The 17,869-nt window shown below is 44.5% G+C and overlaps 4 protein-coding genes across 7 annotated transcripts in view; 1 reads left to right on the top strand and 3 right to left on the bottom strand.

The window, feature by feature from the left end:
• Positions 1 to 1,999, bottom strand: part of LOC113201867 (POU domain, class 3, transcription factor 3-like) — a 69,443-nt gene extending 67,444 nt beyond the window's left edge. Inside the window, exon 1 of the mRNA XM_052271799.1 lies at positions 1,659 to 1,999. The gene's annotated coding sequence lies outside the window, so the exon portion shown is untranslated. The remainder of the gene's footprint in view (positions 1 to 1,658) is intronic.
• A 790-nt stretch (positions 2,000 to 2,789) lies between these two features.
• On the bottom strand, positions 2,790 to 6,449 carry LOC113201849 (uncharacterized). The gene is made up of 2 exons (XM_026415804.2): positions 6,279 to 6,449; positions 2,790 to 4,494 (listed from the first exon to the last, which is right to left on the bottom strand). Exon 2 carries the CDS (start codon positions 4,470 to 4,472, stop codon positions 3,057 to 3,059), a length of 1,416 nt encoding a protein of 471 aa, XP_026271589.1. The 5' UTR covers positions 4,473 to 4,494; positions 6,279 to 6,449; the 3' UTR covers positions 2,790 to 3,056.
• A 2,707-nt stretch (positions 6,450 to 9,156) lies between these two features.
• LOC113201846 (telomerase reverse transcriptase-like) lies at positions 9,157 to 12,846 on the top strand. Of its 4 annotated transcripts, XM_052271800.1 has the most exons (11): positions 9,157 to 9,450; positions 9,527 to 9,898; positions 9,980 to 10,323; positions 10,404 to 10,596; positions 10,675 to 10,884; positions 10,969 to 11,228; positions 11,313 to 11,528; positions 11,615 to 11,868; positions 12,019 to 12,232; positions 12,313 to 12,357; positions 12,499 to 12,846. In XM_052271800.1, the coding sequence occupies exons 1-9, from the start codon at positions 9,250 to 9,252 to the stop codon at positions 12,228 to 12,230; spliced, it is 2,262 nt and encodes a 753-aa protein (XP_052127760.1). In that variant the 5' UTR covers positions 9,157 to 9,249; the 3' UTR covers positions 12,231 to 12,232; positions 12,313 to 12,357; positions 12,499 to 12,846. The 4 variants fall into 4 exon arrangements, with proteins under 4 accessions (XP_052127760.1, XP_026271583.1, XP_026271585.1 ...); XM_026415798.2 differs by lacking the exon at positions 12,499 to 12,846 and having other exon boundaries at positions 12,313 to 12,472; XM_026415800.2 differs by lacking the exon at positions 12,313 to 12,357 and having other exon boundaries at positions 9,158 to 9,450; positions 12,499 to 12,845.
• A 641-nt stretch (positions 12,847 to 13,487) lies between these two features.
• LOC113201848 (FAS-associated factor 1) lies at positions 13,488 to 17,495 on the bottom strand. The gene is made up of 15 exons (XM_026415803.2): positions 17,327 to 17,495; positions 16,784 to 16,852; positions 16,274 to 16,637; positions 16,023 to 16,182; positions 15,768 to 15,941; positions 15,519 to 15,657; positions 15,290 to 15,437; positions 15,052 to 15,197; positions 14,807 to 14,961; positions 14,593 to 14,729; positions 14,350 to 14,512; positions 14,164 to 14,260; positions 13,940 to 14,074; positions 13,784 to 13,858; positions 13,488 to 13,699 (listed from the first exon to the last, which is right to left on the bottom strand). The coding sequence occupies exons 1-15, from the start codon at positions 17,363 to 17,365 to the stop codon at positions 13,619 to 13,621; spliced, it is 2,082 nt and encodes a 693-aa protein (XP_026271588.1). The 5' UTR covers positions 17,366 to 17,495; the 3' UTR covers positions 13,488 to 13,618.
• Positions 17,496 to 17,869: the final 374 nt, after the last annotated feature.

The raw sequence follows: 17,869 nt of genomic DNA, 5'->3' as shown, positions 1-17,869 counted from the left end.
GGGTGAGTGGGGGGGGGGGCGGCACGCGACATGCGAGGCGAGGCTGGCAACAAAACGGCGCGGCCATTAAGAACAAGCCCTGCTCACCTGATGCGTATTCCACCGGGTCTCTTTCTGCGGATGCCCGGGAGGTGGCACGTGTGTGTGTGAGTGAGGGAGAGAAAGAGAGAGGGTGCATGGGACGGGAGAGCGAGAGAACATGTGTGTGTTTGTGCGCGCGCGCTCTTGCTATCCCACGGGGATGGAAAGCACTTGTGTACAGTAGATGTGTGTTTGTGTGTGTGTGCTGTGTTGGTCGCACTCGCTGCAAACCGCTTACAACCGCTACGGGACAAATTTCTTTTCACAAGAGTGCACAGCAAAAAACAGAAATGCGAAGGACCGGTGTTCTCGGGTGTTCTTGCATTCACACACGTCAATGATCCGTAATAAAAGACAAATGTTTGTAGAAAACTCTCGGTTTTTTGAAATAAGTTTGACTTTTATAAATATCCTTTTCCTCAGTTGCCAGTCCTCCAAAATCTTATTTTACGCTTTCCACGCACACACTAAATGGGTAGGGACAATTTTTGTATGAAGGCTATTTGAGACTCTCTGGAAACCCAAGTGTGTACATGTCTGCATCATTTGCTGAATACCGACATGTAAGCAGCAAAAACTGCCTACAAGATCATCTATGCAGCAATGTGTGTACATGATCGGGTAGGCAGCAAATAGTGTCCACATGGCCATGTTCACACGTAGAGCCCTATGCTAAGAGCTATATGGGCCGAAGTGTGTAGCTGGCCATGATCCTGTACGCAGATTCAGAGTGCATGCAACGGTTAAAGAGTTGCAAAAAAAAATAGCAATGATAGAAATGCAAAAACTTTTCTGTTGTTTATCCTCATTACAAATCCGTTCCGTCTTTGGCTGCTAGGCAATTAAACATGGCGGTAGACTCTTGAAGTATTACGAAGAAGCCTCTTAATCGTAACTTCATTTTGAACCTACATCCCAATGAGAAGCCTTCGACGTAGAATCCATAGCAATTGGCCGGCGAATATACGTCGATTTCGATGCTTTTGGTAAAAAAATCGACATCGCCTTTCGAGGTTCACTTATTGACTTCACTAACACGTTCGCAGATTTATTAGTAATACGAAGATTTGTTACTTTAACAATGAATCACATTTGTGCGAGGGATATCCACTACCAGAAGAATTGTACAGAGTCCTCGGCATTACACTGAATTACGTAGTATTACCGGGTATTACACCGGTATTACAAGCAAAATTCGGCCATTTTATAGCATATATTTTGTAATTTTTCGGCACTATTACATTACACGTAATACCGCGTAATACGCAGGGGTGATGTACACGGTATTACAACAGTGAATATCCTCTCGCATTTGTGTAACACCAAATGGAGTACTGTTATTCTTCGTAGTCACAAACAGGCAGTTTGTGTGTGATCGGCTTTCGTTATACTACGAATAAAACCTTGTCTCTGTTATGTGCGTTTTAACTTCGCAAAATTCTTCAATGGGATTCTTTCTTTTTTAATTGTTAGTGATCAGTTCGTGGGACACATTTTGAGATATAATTTGACATCGAATTGGCGATAATGTGACATATACGAGAAGGGATGCTCGAAGTGCTGTTCGTTGCACCTACCGCGCGGCTCACGTCCAAGTTCGGAGTCGTTTTGTCTCTTCACCCGCCGCTCTTTTGCTGCCGACCGGCTGACGTCATCCCTTCGTCGCCGCCGCCGTCGTCGTCGCACAGCACAGTGACCACCACACCGTCACACGCGCCCGTACCGTCACACGCGATTGCCGCGCGCACTCGTCACGCGTGCCACTCTTCGTGGGAGGGAAGTCCCCCGCCCGCGATGCCGAACCTGTGGCGTGCCGAGCCGAGAGGGAGCCGAGCTCCCGCGCGTGCCGTGCGACACCCTCCGGCTGCCTCCGCGCGCGCAAGCCAACTGTTGTGCCGGCCGCGCCTCGCGCCGCGCCTCGCGCAGCGCAGCGCCGACCCCGCCAGGCTCGCCGCCAGGCCAGGCGAGGGGAGGCCCGGGCCGGGCCCGGCCGGCAGGGCACAGCCCGGGCACAGGGGCGCCACGCATCGACCGGTACTGCGCCGTCGCCACAGGTGGGTACGTACCCCCCGAGCACTCCGCGGGCCGCCGCAGACGCTTGCTAGCGGGGCGAGCTCAGAGCTCAGCACAACAAATGCTCCACGTACTACAGAATTTTTATTTTGCAAAGACGCACTGTGGTGTGCTTCACGAGTCTGACTCCTCAAATCGGAGCGAGTAGTAAAATTCTCATCATCACAATCCCTGCATGGACAAGTCCCACAAGTCCTCCGTCACGCGAACAACCCTCTAAATAAAGCATTCCGGTGAAGCTGAGGCCACACTGTGGACTTAACAACAAACACATCTGTTAATTTATGTCCAAATCATTGGATGTAAATTTATGGACGTGTTTTCACAACGCGCAAATTCTGTAGACGGATTCACTGTGGACGTGTTGGTCTGGTCCCAATAGCAGAGACCCGCCGGTGCGGTTTAAGGTCCGGCAGGCAGGACGCCGGGGGATGCGCCGTGGGTTGCTCTCATTCATGGATTCTGTAGAAACTGCTAATATTTTTCAGGCAGGTCACTGATGCGATGGAGAAGGTGATAGCCCGCGCTTCCACCTCCAGTGTTACGGGTTTGCCTACTCCCTCCGCCCGTAAAGGGCATGGCGTCCTGGTATGTGCGGCCAAATGGGGTGCATGCAAACCCACAACACAGCAGCCTACGCCCATCACTATGACAAACATTTTATTGGTTTCAGTTTATAGTTATCATGAAAGATCTACTTTGAAAGGCAAACATGTAAGTTTTCTACTGATGGTGTACACTAAATTTGAAACGAAATGCATGAATTTCCAACGTCCTAGCAACCAGGAATCGAGAAATTGAGTTTACAATCAAAATCAGCTTAAAACATTTGACCTCATTTTAACAACACGGATGCAAATCAGCGAACTACAAAACGGGCGAACTACCAAAATTAACATTGTTCATATGCATCTTGCAACTTGGATCCACGAGCGCCAGGGATGATCAACAATGTGGACCTCGGGAGAGGTACACTTGCCGAGGTCGTGCACGAAGAGACCGACCTCTTTCGACACACCCCACCTCACGTTCCGGTGACACCCAAGTTCACAAGCCTCGCAGATGCCACACTCGTGGAGCTCCCTCACCAGAATGTGTAGCTGTGGGTTGGCCGTGAGAACGGTTTTCGGCGTGTCCGTGTGAAGCCAGTCGTGGACGCACTCGAGCGTTTCGTATGGCCTCAGCGCCAACAGCCGCAGCGCCGGCGCCGTGGACGGGGTGATGCCTTGCGCCAGCTCGCCGTTGAGCGTGAGGAGCGGCGCGCTCAGCCACAGGTCGTGCAGGGCCGGCAGTGACGGCAGCGCCCCGAGCAGCGGCTGCAGCAGAGGGAGGGCGGAGATGGCGAGCTGCGTCACGAGAGAGCGTCCGGACGAGCAGCAGCCCAGGGCCTCGATCAGCTTGGCGCCGACCTCCGGGGGTCTGTCTTGGCTGTCATCATAGTAGTAGTCCAGGCACACCGAGCGTAGATGGTGGGCTCGACGAAGCAGTTCACATGCGCCCTCGATGGCATGAGGCTCGAACGAGTAGACGTTGAGGCGCAGATTCTCGAGGGTCGGGCACGCCGCCACGACTTCCAGCCCGGGCAGCAGTTGGCAGGTCAGCTCTCGCAGCCTGCCCATGCCGCCCAGCAGCCGGAGCGTAGTTTCGGAGGTCTGGCCTAGGTAGCCCTCCACGCCGTCGCGGCTGTGCGCGCCCAGGTCGACCACCTCGAGTGTGTCGCCGTGCCCCGCCAGCACGGTGTTCACGAAGGACTCCGTGCCAGTCGTGAGCTCGCATTCAAAATGCTCCAGGGTCGGCCTGCGCGGCCCTTGCTCGATCAGACTCCAGTGGTAGGGTACGATGCCTACAACTCTCAGTGATTCCAGGCCAGAGGTTGCTGCGAGCGTCATGATCAGTGCTTCCGCACCGAACATCGGATACAGGCAAGACAGCGTGACGCCTCTCAGGCGGCCCAGCGCCTCCTGGTTGCGCACCACGAGGGCGAACTGGGTGGCCGCCAGAGCGAGCCTCGCCTCGGCGCCGTCGCCCTGGTCCGAGACATTGACCGTCAACAGCAAGTGTGCGACGGAGCACCTGGTCGCGATCAGCGGCAGGATGTGGCCGCAGACGGACACCCCCCGTAGGCATGGCGCCAGGCGCAGGACCGCGCGTGCGCGGGGCTCGAAGTCGGTCCACAGCCAACGGTGCCGCCACGCGTCACCGTGCAGGGCGAGGCCACAGAGCCTCCTGCACACGAGGCGGCAGGCAAGGAGGCTGTCCACGTCCAAGTGCTGCATCAGCGTTACGAGGACGTCGTCCGGCAATTGGTCCAGCTGCATGGCACGGGAGTCGAGGCGAGCACTATAAGGAACAACACAATCTTCACGTAAGTGACGGACTCGTCCGCGGGTGAGAGCTTCCAGGGAATAGTAGAAACAGTGGCGCTACATCAGATGGTAAGGGATAAAAGGGGGGGGGGCTTGCTTCACTAGTCCGGAACGCAGTAATAGAACAATTTCTGACCTGGCGAAATGACGGGGTTGGAGTCCAGTACTAGTAAAATTTTGAGGCCTGAGATAAAATTTCATTTTGATAGAGATTCGAACCGCTGACCTTCGAGTCCGCCACTGGCGCCGATTTGGTAATGCGCACTGAAATGCACAGACAAGGTGACACATTTTTGACGCAATGAATGCGCTTTACCGTTTTAAAAGCGCATAGAGTGCGCGTAATGCACGTTAAATGCGCCCAAAATGTGTTACCTTTTATGCGCATTCTTACGTGCTTTGCCACAGTTCATGCGCATATTCAAGTGCATGGGCGCTACTGGGGATGCCGCGCGAGTACTTACTTACAAGAGGACCCCCATGCAAGTGTTAATTCCCGATTAGGTGCCCCCACAATGAACGGGGGCCGCGGTACCTAGGGCCTTTCTCTTTGGCCTTACGCATTCGTACTTGCAGTTGGCTAATTTAGACTTCCGATATTCGCGTTTAAAACTACGTGAATTTGGGTGGTTTTAGGAAAGATGGCCTGAGCCTTATGGCTCGTGGTCGTGGTCCATGGCTCCTGTTCATTGTAGGGCACCTATTTTGGGCCACCTTGGCGGTTTTGTACGGTGACCGAAAACTAAGTATTGTTATTGCCGGTGAAATTCGTGCCCACTTTAATAGGGTCCATAGGGGCAATCCATTTTCTCAAGGAATAAATAAAAATTGAATTTGTTTTTTTTCTTTCTGTAGAATCCAAATATCATCCCAAGTTTGTGTTCGGCCCTAAAACGACGTTTTTACGTTGAATAGACCATTCCGGTAAGCCACGATAGAAGAAGAGAAAGAAGAAGCAAAGTTTTCTCTAGCGGTTCATAGTGTAGTTTTGTGAGTGATTTGCTGTTATGAAAATATATCATTTGCTCTAAAAAATATTTGTGTACATGTACGAGTTGTAAAATGCAGTTCCAAAAGGTCCCATAAGCGGCTAAATAAATCTTTGCTTCTTCTTTCTCTTCTTCTATCTCGGCTTACCGGAATGGTCTATTCAGTCTGAGGATCATTTTCTGATTTTTCAGAAAGAAAAATAAGCGATTTCAGTCATTTTTGAAAAAATGAATTTCCCCTACAAACCCATGTATAAAATTGGGCACAAATTTTCATCGACGATCGTGTTATATGGGTACGGTCACCCTTAAACACAACCCCCAAGTTAGTGGGGGAAATACAACGAAAAGCGAACAACCTGAGATTCGAGCCTACGATTCCTGATTAACATACGGTACGATAACGTAACCACTTCGTCGTCGGAACTCCACTATTAAAAAAAAAACACATTTCGGGCGCATTTCATGAGCATTGAGGCACAACGCACGCGCATTTAAAGAGGTTAAATGCGTCGAAAATGTATTACCTTTTATGCGTGCATATCAATGTTCATTACCTACTACGGACTTGGAATGGTGAGCGAATAATACTAGCACGAAGATGGAACGTTTTGTCAACTTTCAAATATTGAAGAAATCTGCCCCACCCTGTACCGCCCATAACCTAACCTAGCTACTGGGAGTCTATGTGGGAACCGCACGGCCACGGCTCAGCACAAACTGGCACAAACTGATTCCACAGATTCTGAAATCTGTTTGACTGGCTTACCTGCTGAGGAGCTGGGAATAAATTGTCTCAGGTGAGCTGGCCCAACTGGGGAGGCTGGATACACTGGTACAATACCAAATAAACACACAGACACAAAGACTTGCGACCTTGGACCTTTCGTTCGGGGGCAGGCAGGCGATGCCCAGCGGAGAACCGGCGGGGAGGCACCAGCTGCGCTGCGTCCAGACAAGAGGGTCGCTTGGGTTGCTTGGGTCGCTTGGGTCTCTGAGCCGGCGCAGAGGCCACGTTTTGGTTCTCTGCGCAGACTCAGAGACCCCACAGCGACCCAAACAACCCAAGCGACCCTCTTGTCTGGACGCAGCTACCCCACCCGTCGCTGCTCCTCCCTCGCCCGCCCCCACCACCGCTGTCTGTAACCATTTTTGTTCTTCTTAGTCCGAGCAGCGCTTCTTTGAAATACCCTGTTGCTGTAATACTCGATGCAATTCTGCAAATGCGATGTACCAATTACCATAATAATATCGCTGAAGACGGGGTTTATTTACAGTCCCCAGTATCGCCTTGTCTCGCGCTTGGCTCGGAGCGCCTGCTAGTTAGGCAACCATTCTCCCTCCATACTCCCCGGCGAGATTGGCGGCCTACCTGCCTCTGTCGTGTCGTCCGGCAAGAAATCGGCTCCGCGGTCCAGGCAAGCGGAACCCGCCCGAACCGGTGAGCAGGAGACGCATTAAATGCGCTTCAAAGCGCGTACAAATGCACGTGACACATTGGTGACGCTTCTAAAGCGCATCACAGCATTTAATGTGCATTGCGTGCATTTAATACGTTACCAATGAGGCACCTTATAGGTACGTGCATTTCCGAGCGCATTGAAGAACATTTAATACATTGGTGCCTCTGAAGGGTGGGGGATACAGAGGTGCACCCATAACGCTGCACCGGGATTAACAGTACGTATACTACAGAGAACTAGATAAAAAGGGAAGTTTTCATGAACACGGAATCTATTTTATTTGAAATGTGGTGTAACTTTCTTCAACTCGCAACATTCAAACTAACAGTCTATATTTGGGAAAACGGACTACGCGATTGAGGACAATAACTCATTGAATGCGGATCCAAGAAGAACGGTCGCTATTCCAATACGACCTGTGACAGCCCAGTTTACAGAACTCACAGAGTGTCGACGCACGGCAATGCAGCGTCTCCCACACGGTCAGAGCGAGCGAGGAGCGAGGGGTTGTCGGCCAGGAGCTGTTGGACCGAGTCCTCGTGCAACCATCCATGAGCGCAAGCAGCAGTGTCCCGCTTGGTCGGGTGCATGGGGGCCAGGTAGACCGCAGGGCTGGGGCCGTGGACGGCGTGATCGTGATGGCCAGCAGCAGCTCGACCGGCGTGGCGTACACGTCCAGCTGTATAGAGAATTCAGGGACGGCATGGAGGGGAGCCCCGCCCCGCCACCGCGGCTGCAGCCTGGGGAGGTGCCCTTCCCTGGGCGCGAACTGAGACCTGCGCCCGAACACGTCCGTGTCCCTGGTGGGGTCGTAATGAGTGTCGATGCGCAGACACGCCAGCCGCCTGCAGTGTCGCAGCGCCCCCACCAGCTCGGCGCGGTAGTCGACCGGCATGTGGGAGGCGGACGCGCACTTCAGGATGACGGAGCGGAGCTGGGTGGCGCCGCGCAAAGAGTTAAACACCCGCGTGCATGGAGGGGTGCATCTCGGAGGTAACGTGGAGGGTGATCTTCCTCAGCGATTCACACGTCGCCAGGGCCTCCATCTGGAGCAATCTGGAGCAGCAGCGGGCAGATCAGCTCGCGGCGCGGAGGTTGAGGATGTCGCCCACCAGCGACGACGTCGACATCGAGCACACCGTCAGGCACTCCTTCTGAGGTCAACCACCTCGAGGGTGGAGGCGTGCCTGGTCAGCACCAGGGGGGCTTCTCGGGAACCACTTGGAGAACGTGAACGGGAGCGGGAACGCGGCGGAGAAGAGAACGAACGCGCCATAAGAGCTAATGGAGCACGTTCGTTTCCTGTCGCCGTTCCTTCACGCGTTCACGGCACTGGTCGTTCTCTCACTTGGTTCCCGAGACCCCCCCCCCCCCCTGGTTGACGAAGCGCTCCCAGCCCGGCCTGACGTCGCACTTGAAGTACACTCCAGTGACGGCTGGAGGTCGGTGCACTGCTGCACGCGCAGGCCCTTCTTGTGGTCACAGTACTTATTCGGCGGTGCGTACACCACTTCCAGCCTGTCAAGGCTCGACGTCGACGCCAAGGATCTGAACGGCGGGCGAGCGCCGGGCATGAGAAGAGGGCGCCCTTCTCTCATGGCCGGGCCCAGCATCCCCGTCGAACTTGAGCTCGACGCGCGTCAGCCGGCCGAGGGTCGCGTGCACTGCGCTGGCCTCGCTCACGCACTTCTCCAGCTCCCTCAACAGGTGTGTTGTTGTCCGTTCTATGTCCGTCCTATGTCCGTTCTCTGTCCGTTTAATCTCTGTCCATAATCTGTCCATATTTCATCCCGCCAGGTGTCAAAGTATGCTCCCTAGTTTGTCTTCGACAAGTGAAAATTGATTTAGACCTGATTGGAAACCGAGAATAACTTAAGGTTTTTATTTTAAAAAATGGGTTTTTAGTCATTTTTAGAAATATCCACAATGTACCCCAAAATATCAAATTGGGCACGAACTTTTATCGGCAATCTTTTAATCAGTCAACATTGAAAAACTCAAAGTTTGAATGGATTCTGAAATTTGTATGAGTCCCATTGTAAGAAATAGACAGTCCCCTAGATCAGGCCACAACAAAGCCAATGCAGTTCCTGGTCTGGTTGCCCGAACGTCAAAAGGTGACGGGACAGCTGTGGAGTTGAATTTTCGCGCTCGTTGGCGGCGGTGCACTTTTGTCGACTGACGTCATTTCCGCTCCAGTGGCATGTTTTGGTTTCAACTTTCAAGTAACCAAGAACTAAGTAAAAATATTTTTTATTCTCTCAGGGAAACTTGGTCATGGCAACTGACAAGAAAGTAGACAAGGCAAAGAAAAAGAAAACAAGGCGCAAGCGGCGTTCAAAATGCTATCCTACCAGTGCTTTCGCCATTGAAAAGTCACCTTTTAAGGATGAACCCAGCAATGGTCTCAAAATAAACGATTGTTTTAAAGCTTCATACTCACATGTACTAGATCAAACTTCAGCAGTAAATGTAACGGTATGTTGAAAATGTGTTTTTCGTCATGTCTTATTCCTCACTTTCGTCCATAATGTTTTATGTACCACTGTTTCAGGGCCTTGGCATGTTAAATAACATGTTAGCAGTGAAAGTAGGCATCGACATAAAATCACTTTTGAATGAGGATCTTGCAAAGACAATGGATTTGAAACACTTGGCCAGTGTCCTTGAAAAATTTTTAAAGCAGCATAAGCGACTTAATGTCTTCAAAAATATAGCGTTTCAGCAGATAGATGTTGTATTTCCTGGACTTCAGTGTGGTGAAAATTACCCTAGAAAAGTAGTCTTTCACATTCTTTTTTTTATTCTTTTGCACATTTTGCCATCAGAATTGCTCGGATCAAAGGCAAACTTTAAACTGTTCATGAAATCAGTTCGCAGAATAGTTTACGGCTGTCATGGACAGTGCTTAAGTTTGAGCTCAGTGGTAAAGTTTGGTTCTAACAGTGCTTTATTTAAAATTTTCTATTAAAGTCTAGTCTTTAAATCATAATTTCATCTGTTTCAGATTCATGGCCTGAAAGTGAGTCACATTCAGTGGCTGCAAAAGGTTGTATCCTCTAATAGTCTGCGTCTACATGTACTGGCGTGTCTTGTGAAATGGTTACTTCTGTATGTTCAAGTCATTATTTGTAGACTCTTTCACCTTGCCATTCATGCATCAAATGAGATTCTGTTTTATGATAAGAAAAAGTGGCTTCTATTGAAGCAAAAGGAAATTCAAAACCTTATAGCAAATGGTAAGATTGCTAAGACTGGAGACAATATTTCAGAAACAACTAAATTTGCTGATATTGGAAGGACCCAATTTCGTGTAAAAAAACATGGTCTGCGGCCTATCACTGTTTTTAGGTCAGTTAACATGTTCACACGTCTGTAGCCGTAACTGAAGTACTTAACATGCCATTTTCATAATAATAATAATATTTTAGACAGCCATCTGACACTGCTTCCATGCTATTAAGAGTTAATTCAAAGATGTTGCTGCATCAACTTGCCTATAGTAATGGGGCCCAAAATACAACATTTAGTCGGAACATTGATCAGATGCTGCATAACAGTTTACTAAGAACTGTTAAACTTTACCCTGATCCAGTTACTCGGCCTCCATACTATTTTGTACGAGTAAGTAGCAAAAAATAAAAACAACCAAAAATATTCTTTGAAAAGAAGAAAAGTTAAAATATGTCTGTTTTGTTTCAGGCTGATGTGAAAGATGCTTTTGGTTCTATTAACCACTACAAAATGAACTCAATTTTACAAGATCTGAACAAACAATTTTTGTCCAGTGATTGTAAGATGACAGTTTGGAGTGTCCAAAGAGGCAGAAAAGTTCTTGACATCTATGAATCGAAGACAATGTCTGTACCAACATCAAGCGCTGTGCCTCTAAAGAAGTTGGGGCCACCTAAGGTATGGTATTATATGGTTATCAAAACTTTTGAGTTCTGTAACCATCAATGTCTCTTCAGTAATTATATGTGCTATTTTTGCTAGACTGAGAACATACGGAACATTTTGCTTCATATTAGAAATCATGTTCATCGCTTAGCCACAGGCTTTGGTAAAGCTGTATTTAGAATATGCCATGGAATTCCTCAGGGTATGCATTTATCTGCAATCCTTTGTGAAATATATTATAACTCACTCGATATAAAACATTTCCAACCTTTCCGTCAAACAAAGGAAGGTGAAATATTTGTTCGTTATTGTGATGACTATTTGTTTCTTACACCTGATAAAGAGAGAGCAGAAGAGTAAGTGCACTTTGTTTAGTTTTTTATGAACTGGTATTTGCTTTTTAATGTTTTGTATTTATTTAATTCCTTTGTCGCATCAAGGTTTCTGCACAAGGTGTCTGAGGGATTTCCTGACTTCAATGTTCAATTCAACAAGGAAAAAACTCTAACTAACTTAACTTCAGATACATCCATTGTGCCCTTTTGTGGTTTCTTGATTGATTTGGAAACATTTTCTGTGCAAGGATGCTTTGATGCCTATGCAAATTTGAACATTGCAAATACTTTATCCTTAAGTAAAACTCAAAAATTAGGAAAGTAGGTTGTGTGTTGTACTGGTACTTGATTCCCATTAATTGTTTGTTTTTCACTCACTAATCTTATTTATACTTTTGAATTCATAGGTCTCTTCTGTTCCGGATGAAAATTATATTGAAATTGAGCCCTATTTTGGTGGACAGACGAATTAACTCCAAACACAATATTATTCAGAATATTTATAATAGTGCACTTTTCATGGCTTTCCGATTTTGTGCTTTTGTTAATGTTTGCTTTCCATTAAAAAAAATTAACCAGACTTTCATATTGCAATGTGTGAAAGTTGGGGAAAGGACTTTGAGAAAGAGAGTACTAAGAATTGTTGCCCAAAGTTACCCAGGTATTTGAAAAATTCAATTTAGTCACATTTCATGTATGATTTTTTTTGTATTGCAGTAAATGTGATTTTTTTTACTCTGAGAAAGACTTTAGTTTCGGTTTGTTTATGCGTATTCATGCAGATGCACTTACTTATGTATGCACATTCTAGGTAAATGGATATCAGCCAAGGAGATTCGATGGATATGTTATCGAGCGTTTATTGCTCGTATGTCAAAGTCTGGGGTTTGGTGCAATAAGGTATTAAGATATCTGAAGAATACTTGCAAAGCTATAGAGAAGGAAATAAATGTTTTTCAACTGAAATTGCTTCAAAAAGCAAACACTCCTCCTCTACCTGGAGCATTCTCCTCAATGAAATGAAGGTAAAAATCTTTTAATAAACCTACTTGTAAACGGATGACTTTTGAACTTACTTTTGAATCAAAATTGTTTGTTAGTACAGTTAGTTCTCATACTAAACAGCTTATGGATTTAAGGATTTGAATTGGTATGGTTTTTGATATTCAAGTGAAGTTTTACAGGGGTGGCACTCTTTTGTACTCTAAATCCCTAACGATTAAATGTATCATACAATGTTTTTGAATAAAGTACCCTTTCAACTACAATGTTTGCTTCCATTTCTCAGCAGCAGCCAGCAGGCTTGTGGTTGGCAGAACCCTGCACCTGCACTGGAGCAGACCAGCTTGGCACAGGCGCTAGAATAATTATGAACCTCCTCTCTCTTTGCTTCAGCAGTCGGAGCCAGCTTCTGAAGAAATTTATCGAGGCACGTTTGCTGACTTATTTTCAGAATCTCAAGTTCTTTGGAAAACTGTCTTTGAAACCTAGCAGCGGCATGGTTTCTATTATATTTGAGTACAAATCGTTAATTTCTCTGATACCTTAAGGAGGGGAAAAAGTTAATTTCTTTCAATTAAATTTTTTAATTCCAAGTTTCACTTCAATAATATTTTTTTACAATCAATTCAGCATATAAGTTAAAGACTTCAAATTGATATAAAGTTAAAAACATTTATCTCTACTGTATTTGGGGAATCATTTTTTTTTTTTTCAATAGATTTGTAAACATTATAAAGGTACATACATAAATTTTAAAATTTGTAAAATAAAGAAAAACAAATATTGGGCTGACTTAACATTTACAATTACAGGTTAACCACAAAAGCACAATGTATGAATTGGAAGAGATTCCAATTTGGAACAAGAAGAGAGGTCTCTAAAATATATCTGATTTGTATTACATTTAGAAAGGTGCTTTTAACCATTTATATATGCCATATGACTTTGTGCCCAGTAAATAATAAAACTGTAGAAGCCAAATCAGTTTTTCACTCTGAAAGCAAAGTTTACAACCACACATAAAAAATGTATCAACTGTTCTTTTTGTAGATTGATGGCAAAACAATGACAACAGTCAGAAAATTTGGGGGAATGGACAAACTAAAGCTACTTGTCTCCATTGGCACTCACAGGTCTTCAACATTTGCCATCAATTCTTTAACACTACAGTTCTGAATGTGCAGCTTTCTTTACGTTCAGAGGGACACAGTTGTAAACAAGTATAGATCCATATACTGTAAGAGCAAAGGATATGGACCACATCACAATACACCATGCTTTGCATGAGAACAATTTTGCAAGAAACAAAATTTTATTAGCTGAAAATGTTCCACTGTAAGAAAAGAACAAAAAGATTGTGTGGTGTAATAGAACATCTCAACTATCTATTTACAGATCTTGATAAAACACTATCGTTCTTCAACCATCATAGTTTCTTGAGGACACAGCTTGAGTTCAGCCAGAGATAATTGTTGATCAAGTGAAGTAACCTAACAAGAAATCATAACAAAATTAAACCTTAGCAACTTAAATAAAAAGAAATACGTAGTGTGTACAGCGATCAGTGCACTTACATCGCGTCTAGGATAGGTTATAACTTTGTAGTTTTCAGTGGGGTAACCCTTCACAGTCAAAAAGTCCAATAGATACTGAAATGACAAAGTAGATAAAAACATTAAGATTATTGCAAAAATTTTCAAGTACAGAAGGTGCTCCTCTTTTTTACTCACTTTAAGTTTTTCTTTGGCTAAGAAACGCCTTTCAATTATTCCTCCCTCTGGCAGTTTGTAACGAATCTTAATTATGTCCTTTGATCCCTCTTCGGGTTCAGGTGGAAGTCCACTCTCCAGTTGTACACGTTGGGTCTGCATGACATAAGAATTGTAATTGAGAGAATATTTATTCATTCTCTTGCACACATATCTGAACTCCTGGAAGTCTTAAGTGTACCTACCTCTCTCAAATTTTCTTGCTCCTCTCTCTCACGTTGACTTCGTTCTCTCTCGCGTTCTTCCAGCATTTCTTGCTGCTTCTTTGATTCCTCTTTGGCCCTGGAATAAGATCAAAAAATTTGATGCAAATGGATAAGTGTCTAATGTGGTTAGGTAATAAACGTCTAAACTACAGATTTTATCATTACCTGTCCATTGCTAGTGAAGCTTGGTAAGCACGGTCTTGTTCTACCTTGATGGATTCCCTAGCAAACCTTTCCTCTTCATCTTTGAGATCAAGAGATTGCTGATGAGCAAATACTTCTATAGCCTCAAGTAAACAAGTCAAAAGTTCACTAACACCAATGTTACCTGTAAGGGAAGTTTTGAGTTTTGTCAGTATCTACTGTGACTAATAATATGTGTAAAATTCAAAATAAGAAAATACTCACCATGAACAATTCTAAAAATTTCAGTGTTATTTCTGTTCCGCATAAGGATCACTAGGATAGGGTACTTATCTTCTGGAACCAAGCCTATTGTTTGTCCTGCTACATTACCTAGACTACGATTCACAGAATTTAGAAACCTAAATGGAAAACATTATTAGTCTTAGAATGTATAAGAGACAGCCTCCATGCATGTAACATCAGCATTCCAACTTACATTATTTTATTTGATGGATGAGTTGTATCCCAGCCCCAGACAACAAAGCTGTCTGAAAGGCAGCCACGAACAGATTCTGCGCCAAGAAGTTGGGTACAGAATACATTGGCTAGAACACTTTTATCATTGTGAATGTACATTGCCAGCAGCTTTCTCTGAAATAAAAAAAATGGCATTACTAATTACTTGCGAGAATTCTTAAGAAGGATAGTGAGTTCCATATAACTTTGAGACTGTAAACTTACATCCTTAGCAGGTTTAAGACATGAATCTTTGATTGCATCTTCTAGAGATCCTGGATAGAATGAAGGGTAACCACTGCCATACCTATTAGTAAATTCTTCACCAAAGTTTATTGCTCCAGCCATTTCATCGCTTGCGTCAGAAGGAACTATTTGGGAAATAAAGAGACTTTAAGTTAAGGAGAAATCCCAAATCAGAAATCTAAAAGAAGAAACTTCTAAAGGTGGGAAAGAGCAGTACCTAAAGAGCGCAACTTGTTGGAAGGCATGTCATCAATAAATATTTCATGATCAATATCCCCTTCAAGAGATGCAGAAGCATCCTCAAACTCTTCTGATGAGGCATCACTGTCATCATGATTAGTTTGATCTACGGTATATCTTGAAGCCTGTAATGAGTAAATTATAATTTAAATGAAAAACCTTCAAATAAAATTAAATAATATACTCTGACAAAACAGGTTTCTCACCTTTGAACTAGAAGCTGAGTTATGTCCAGTTAGCTCAGTTGAGCTTGTAACGGTAAGGCTATGCTCAGAATTCACACCCGTCTCATGTAGCATGGACCGGTCAGTTGTACCTATTGGCCAACCAATCCACATTTGGTGTCTGTATGAAAGTAAAGTTTAAGTTTACTAGGTAGAGAGATTCTTAGGTCAAGGTTTAACATTATCACTTCTATTAGTTGATCTCTAATGCGTAATGCTATATCCAGTTACCTTGCTGGGATATCAGTACATGTGTACACATCATTCTTGACTTGTAAAACTGTGTGAGATCCAGGGAAGGACAATCTGTAAGTCTTCTTGTGATTCTTTTTCTCATGTGTCACGTTTAAAATATAATTCTTCAATTTAGGATCTGGCGGGGCATCCTCCATTACACCTGATGTACTAGAATATTGAAAAAAAAATAAAAATATATGATTAAAGTTAATTAGACCATATTTTAAGAAGTATGAACTAGTAACTTACTCATTTTCTACAGCCAAAGATGCAAGAAGTAATGTTATTTCCCTTGGTAAGCCCAGGTTTTTGAGAAGGACATGGTCAGAAACATGAATATCCCAGCCTGTCAGAAGTTGACATGCAGGAGTAATATTTGTTCGCTGATAAATTAAATTTTTGAGTTGAGCTAAAACCAGATAAAATAATGTTAATTGTCTTGAAAATTATTGCTAGTGTAAAGCATACATTGTATAACATCCATTCTTTCTAGACATTACCAATGGTACTATATTCAGGCATTTCATAAGTTTCTTCGGAATTTCCATAGCGCACTTTGAAAGTATACATCATTGCATTACTACCCCTTGATGTTGAAGGCATAAGGTCTGGCATGTTCAAATCTAAATTTCTTGATGGAGGCATTACTACTGTCTCTGGTTCAAGAGGTAGTAATGGTAGGGGTGGAGATGGCGGTGCATAAACTGGATCATACTGTGGTCCATAGGCATGATTTGGATGAACCAGTGGTAAAGATTCATCCATTGGCTCGGATATAAAACTGGGAGGAATGTGGTTTGCTAGAGGTACAGCGTCTGGCAAAACTTCTTGAGAATCCTGAGGCATTACCCTGTTTACTGCAACCTGCGCACATTGAAAAAGTTAACAAATTCAATATAAAACCAAAATCATTGTAATTAACAACGACAAACACCTCATATGACAATTTACAAAAATTAAATTAAAAATAACACAATAAATAAATAGTTTGATTCTTTAAAATAACTCACCACAAGGTCCCATTGTGCTTCTTCAAGATGGAAAATTGCTTCTCCAACATCATCAAGTCCGGTACAGGCCTAAAAATGAAATTTACACAAAGGAAATGAGAGTAACTGTCACAAAAGCAACTAAAAACAAAGAAATATATCAACTTAAACTACCAAGGGGTTTTACTATCTACATAAATTGAAACAGAATACAGAAAGTGTAGTTACTCATAGTTTCTAAGAAAAGTGACAAGGTATTGACCTCGCTAACAAAGATGATGGAACAACATGCACAACTGTTCAATATGACTAGCAGTTTAATTTTAAAAGGTGACAACCAGCATCATCTTTACAGTGAAAATCCTGTATATAAGTGAGGTTAGACTCTGCAATACAATTGTGCAGCAAAGGGAATGTCTAAACGACTGTCACCTTGTAAAAGAATGAAACTGGGAGACCATAAACAATGAAAATAAGAGCAAGCCTAACCTATTGTCACAACATCAACACCATTCTCCTTGTTAAAGATCATAACAGTAGCAATACACGTAAATGCTACTTTACCTGGAAATTCGCCAATATCACCTCTCGATTTTCTGCCATTGTTGATGAAATTCCTATTCACTAAGGTCGGGTAATAGCCATTTCAATTACAGAATGGACATATAGATGACTTCTCATTTGCAAGAAAATCTCCACGGCTGGTCATCATCAGAGCAGAGTTGTAAGGCAAGGAACGAACCCTCGGCTGAGGATCGGTCAACCTTTGTGACCAGACCACTGCAACCTCATCCTCCCACTAGCTCCACCGCTCCACCGCGGGAAAATGTGAAAGCAGAAAAGAGTCCATGGAGTGCCGTCTTGGTGCCGTTCATTTCTGACTTATTCTGAACGTCTCGCTGATTATTAATGAAAAATACCCGCTCGCGAAAAGACAGGGGCACAAAAAGAATGCCACTTCACCATTGGCCAGCTACGACAGCTATGACCACCACCACGCCAGGAGCAAGGAAGAGGGGCTCGAAACTAAAATTAACAATATTTAATTCAATCGTCGATCAATGACCTCAATAAATAACTAGAAGCCACCAAGCACAGTCACTTTGA

This window comes from Frankliniella occidentalis, unplaced genomic scaffold (assembly GCF_000697945.3).
Source record: "Frankliniella occidentalis isolate FOCC.00 unplaced genomic scaffold, Focc_3.1 Scaffold174, whole genome shotgun sequence".
In the NCBI taxonomy this organism is placed as follows: Eukaryota; Metazoa; Arthropoda; class Insecta; order Thysanoptera; family Thripidae; genus Frankliniella; species Frankliniella occidentalis.
The sequence above is the reverse complement of the archived record's forward strand: the minus strand, read 5'-3'. Positions and strand labels throughout refer to the sequence as shown.

Coding starts and splice junctions, on each gene's coding strand:
- LOC113201849 (XM_026415804.2), bottom strand. CDS start 4,472: ATGCAGCTGGACCAATTGCCGGACGACGTCCTCGTAACGCTGATGCAG.
- LOC113201846 (XM_052271800.1), top strand. CDS start 9,250: ATGGCAACTGACAAGAAAGTAGACAAGGCAAAGAAAAAGAAAACAAGG. Junction 10,597..10,674: donor CTCCATACTATTTTGTACGA/GTAAGTAGCAAA, acceptor GTTTTGTTTCAG/GCTGATGTGAAAGATGCTTT. Junction 11,869..12,018: donor TGTTGCCCAAAGTTACCCAG/GTATTTGAAAAA, acceptor TGCACATTCTAG/GTAAATGGATATCAGCCAAG.
- LOC113201848 (XM_026415803.2), bottom strand. CDS start 17,365: ATGGCAGAAAATCGAGAGGTGATATTGGCGAATTTCCAG. Junction 16,638..16,783: donor AAGCACAATGGGACCTTGTG/GTGAGTTATTTT, acceptor CAATGTGCGCAG/GTTGCAGTAAACAGGGTAAT. Junction 15,198..15,289: donor CAACAAGTTGCGCTCTTTAG/GTACTGCTCTTT, acceptor TTTCCCAAATAG/TTCCTTCTGACGCAAGCGAT.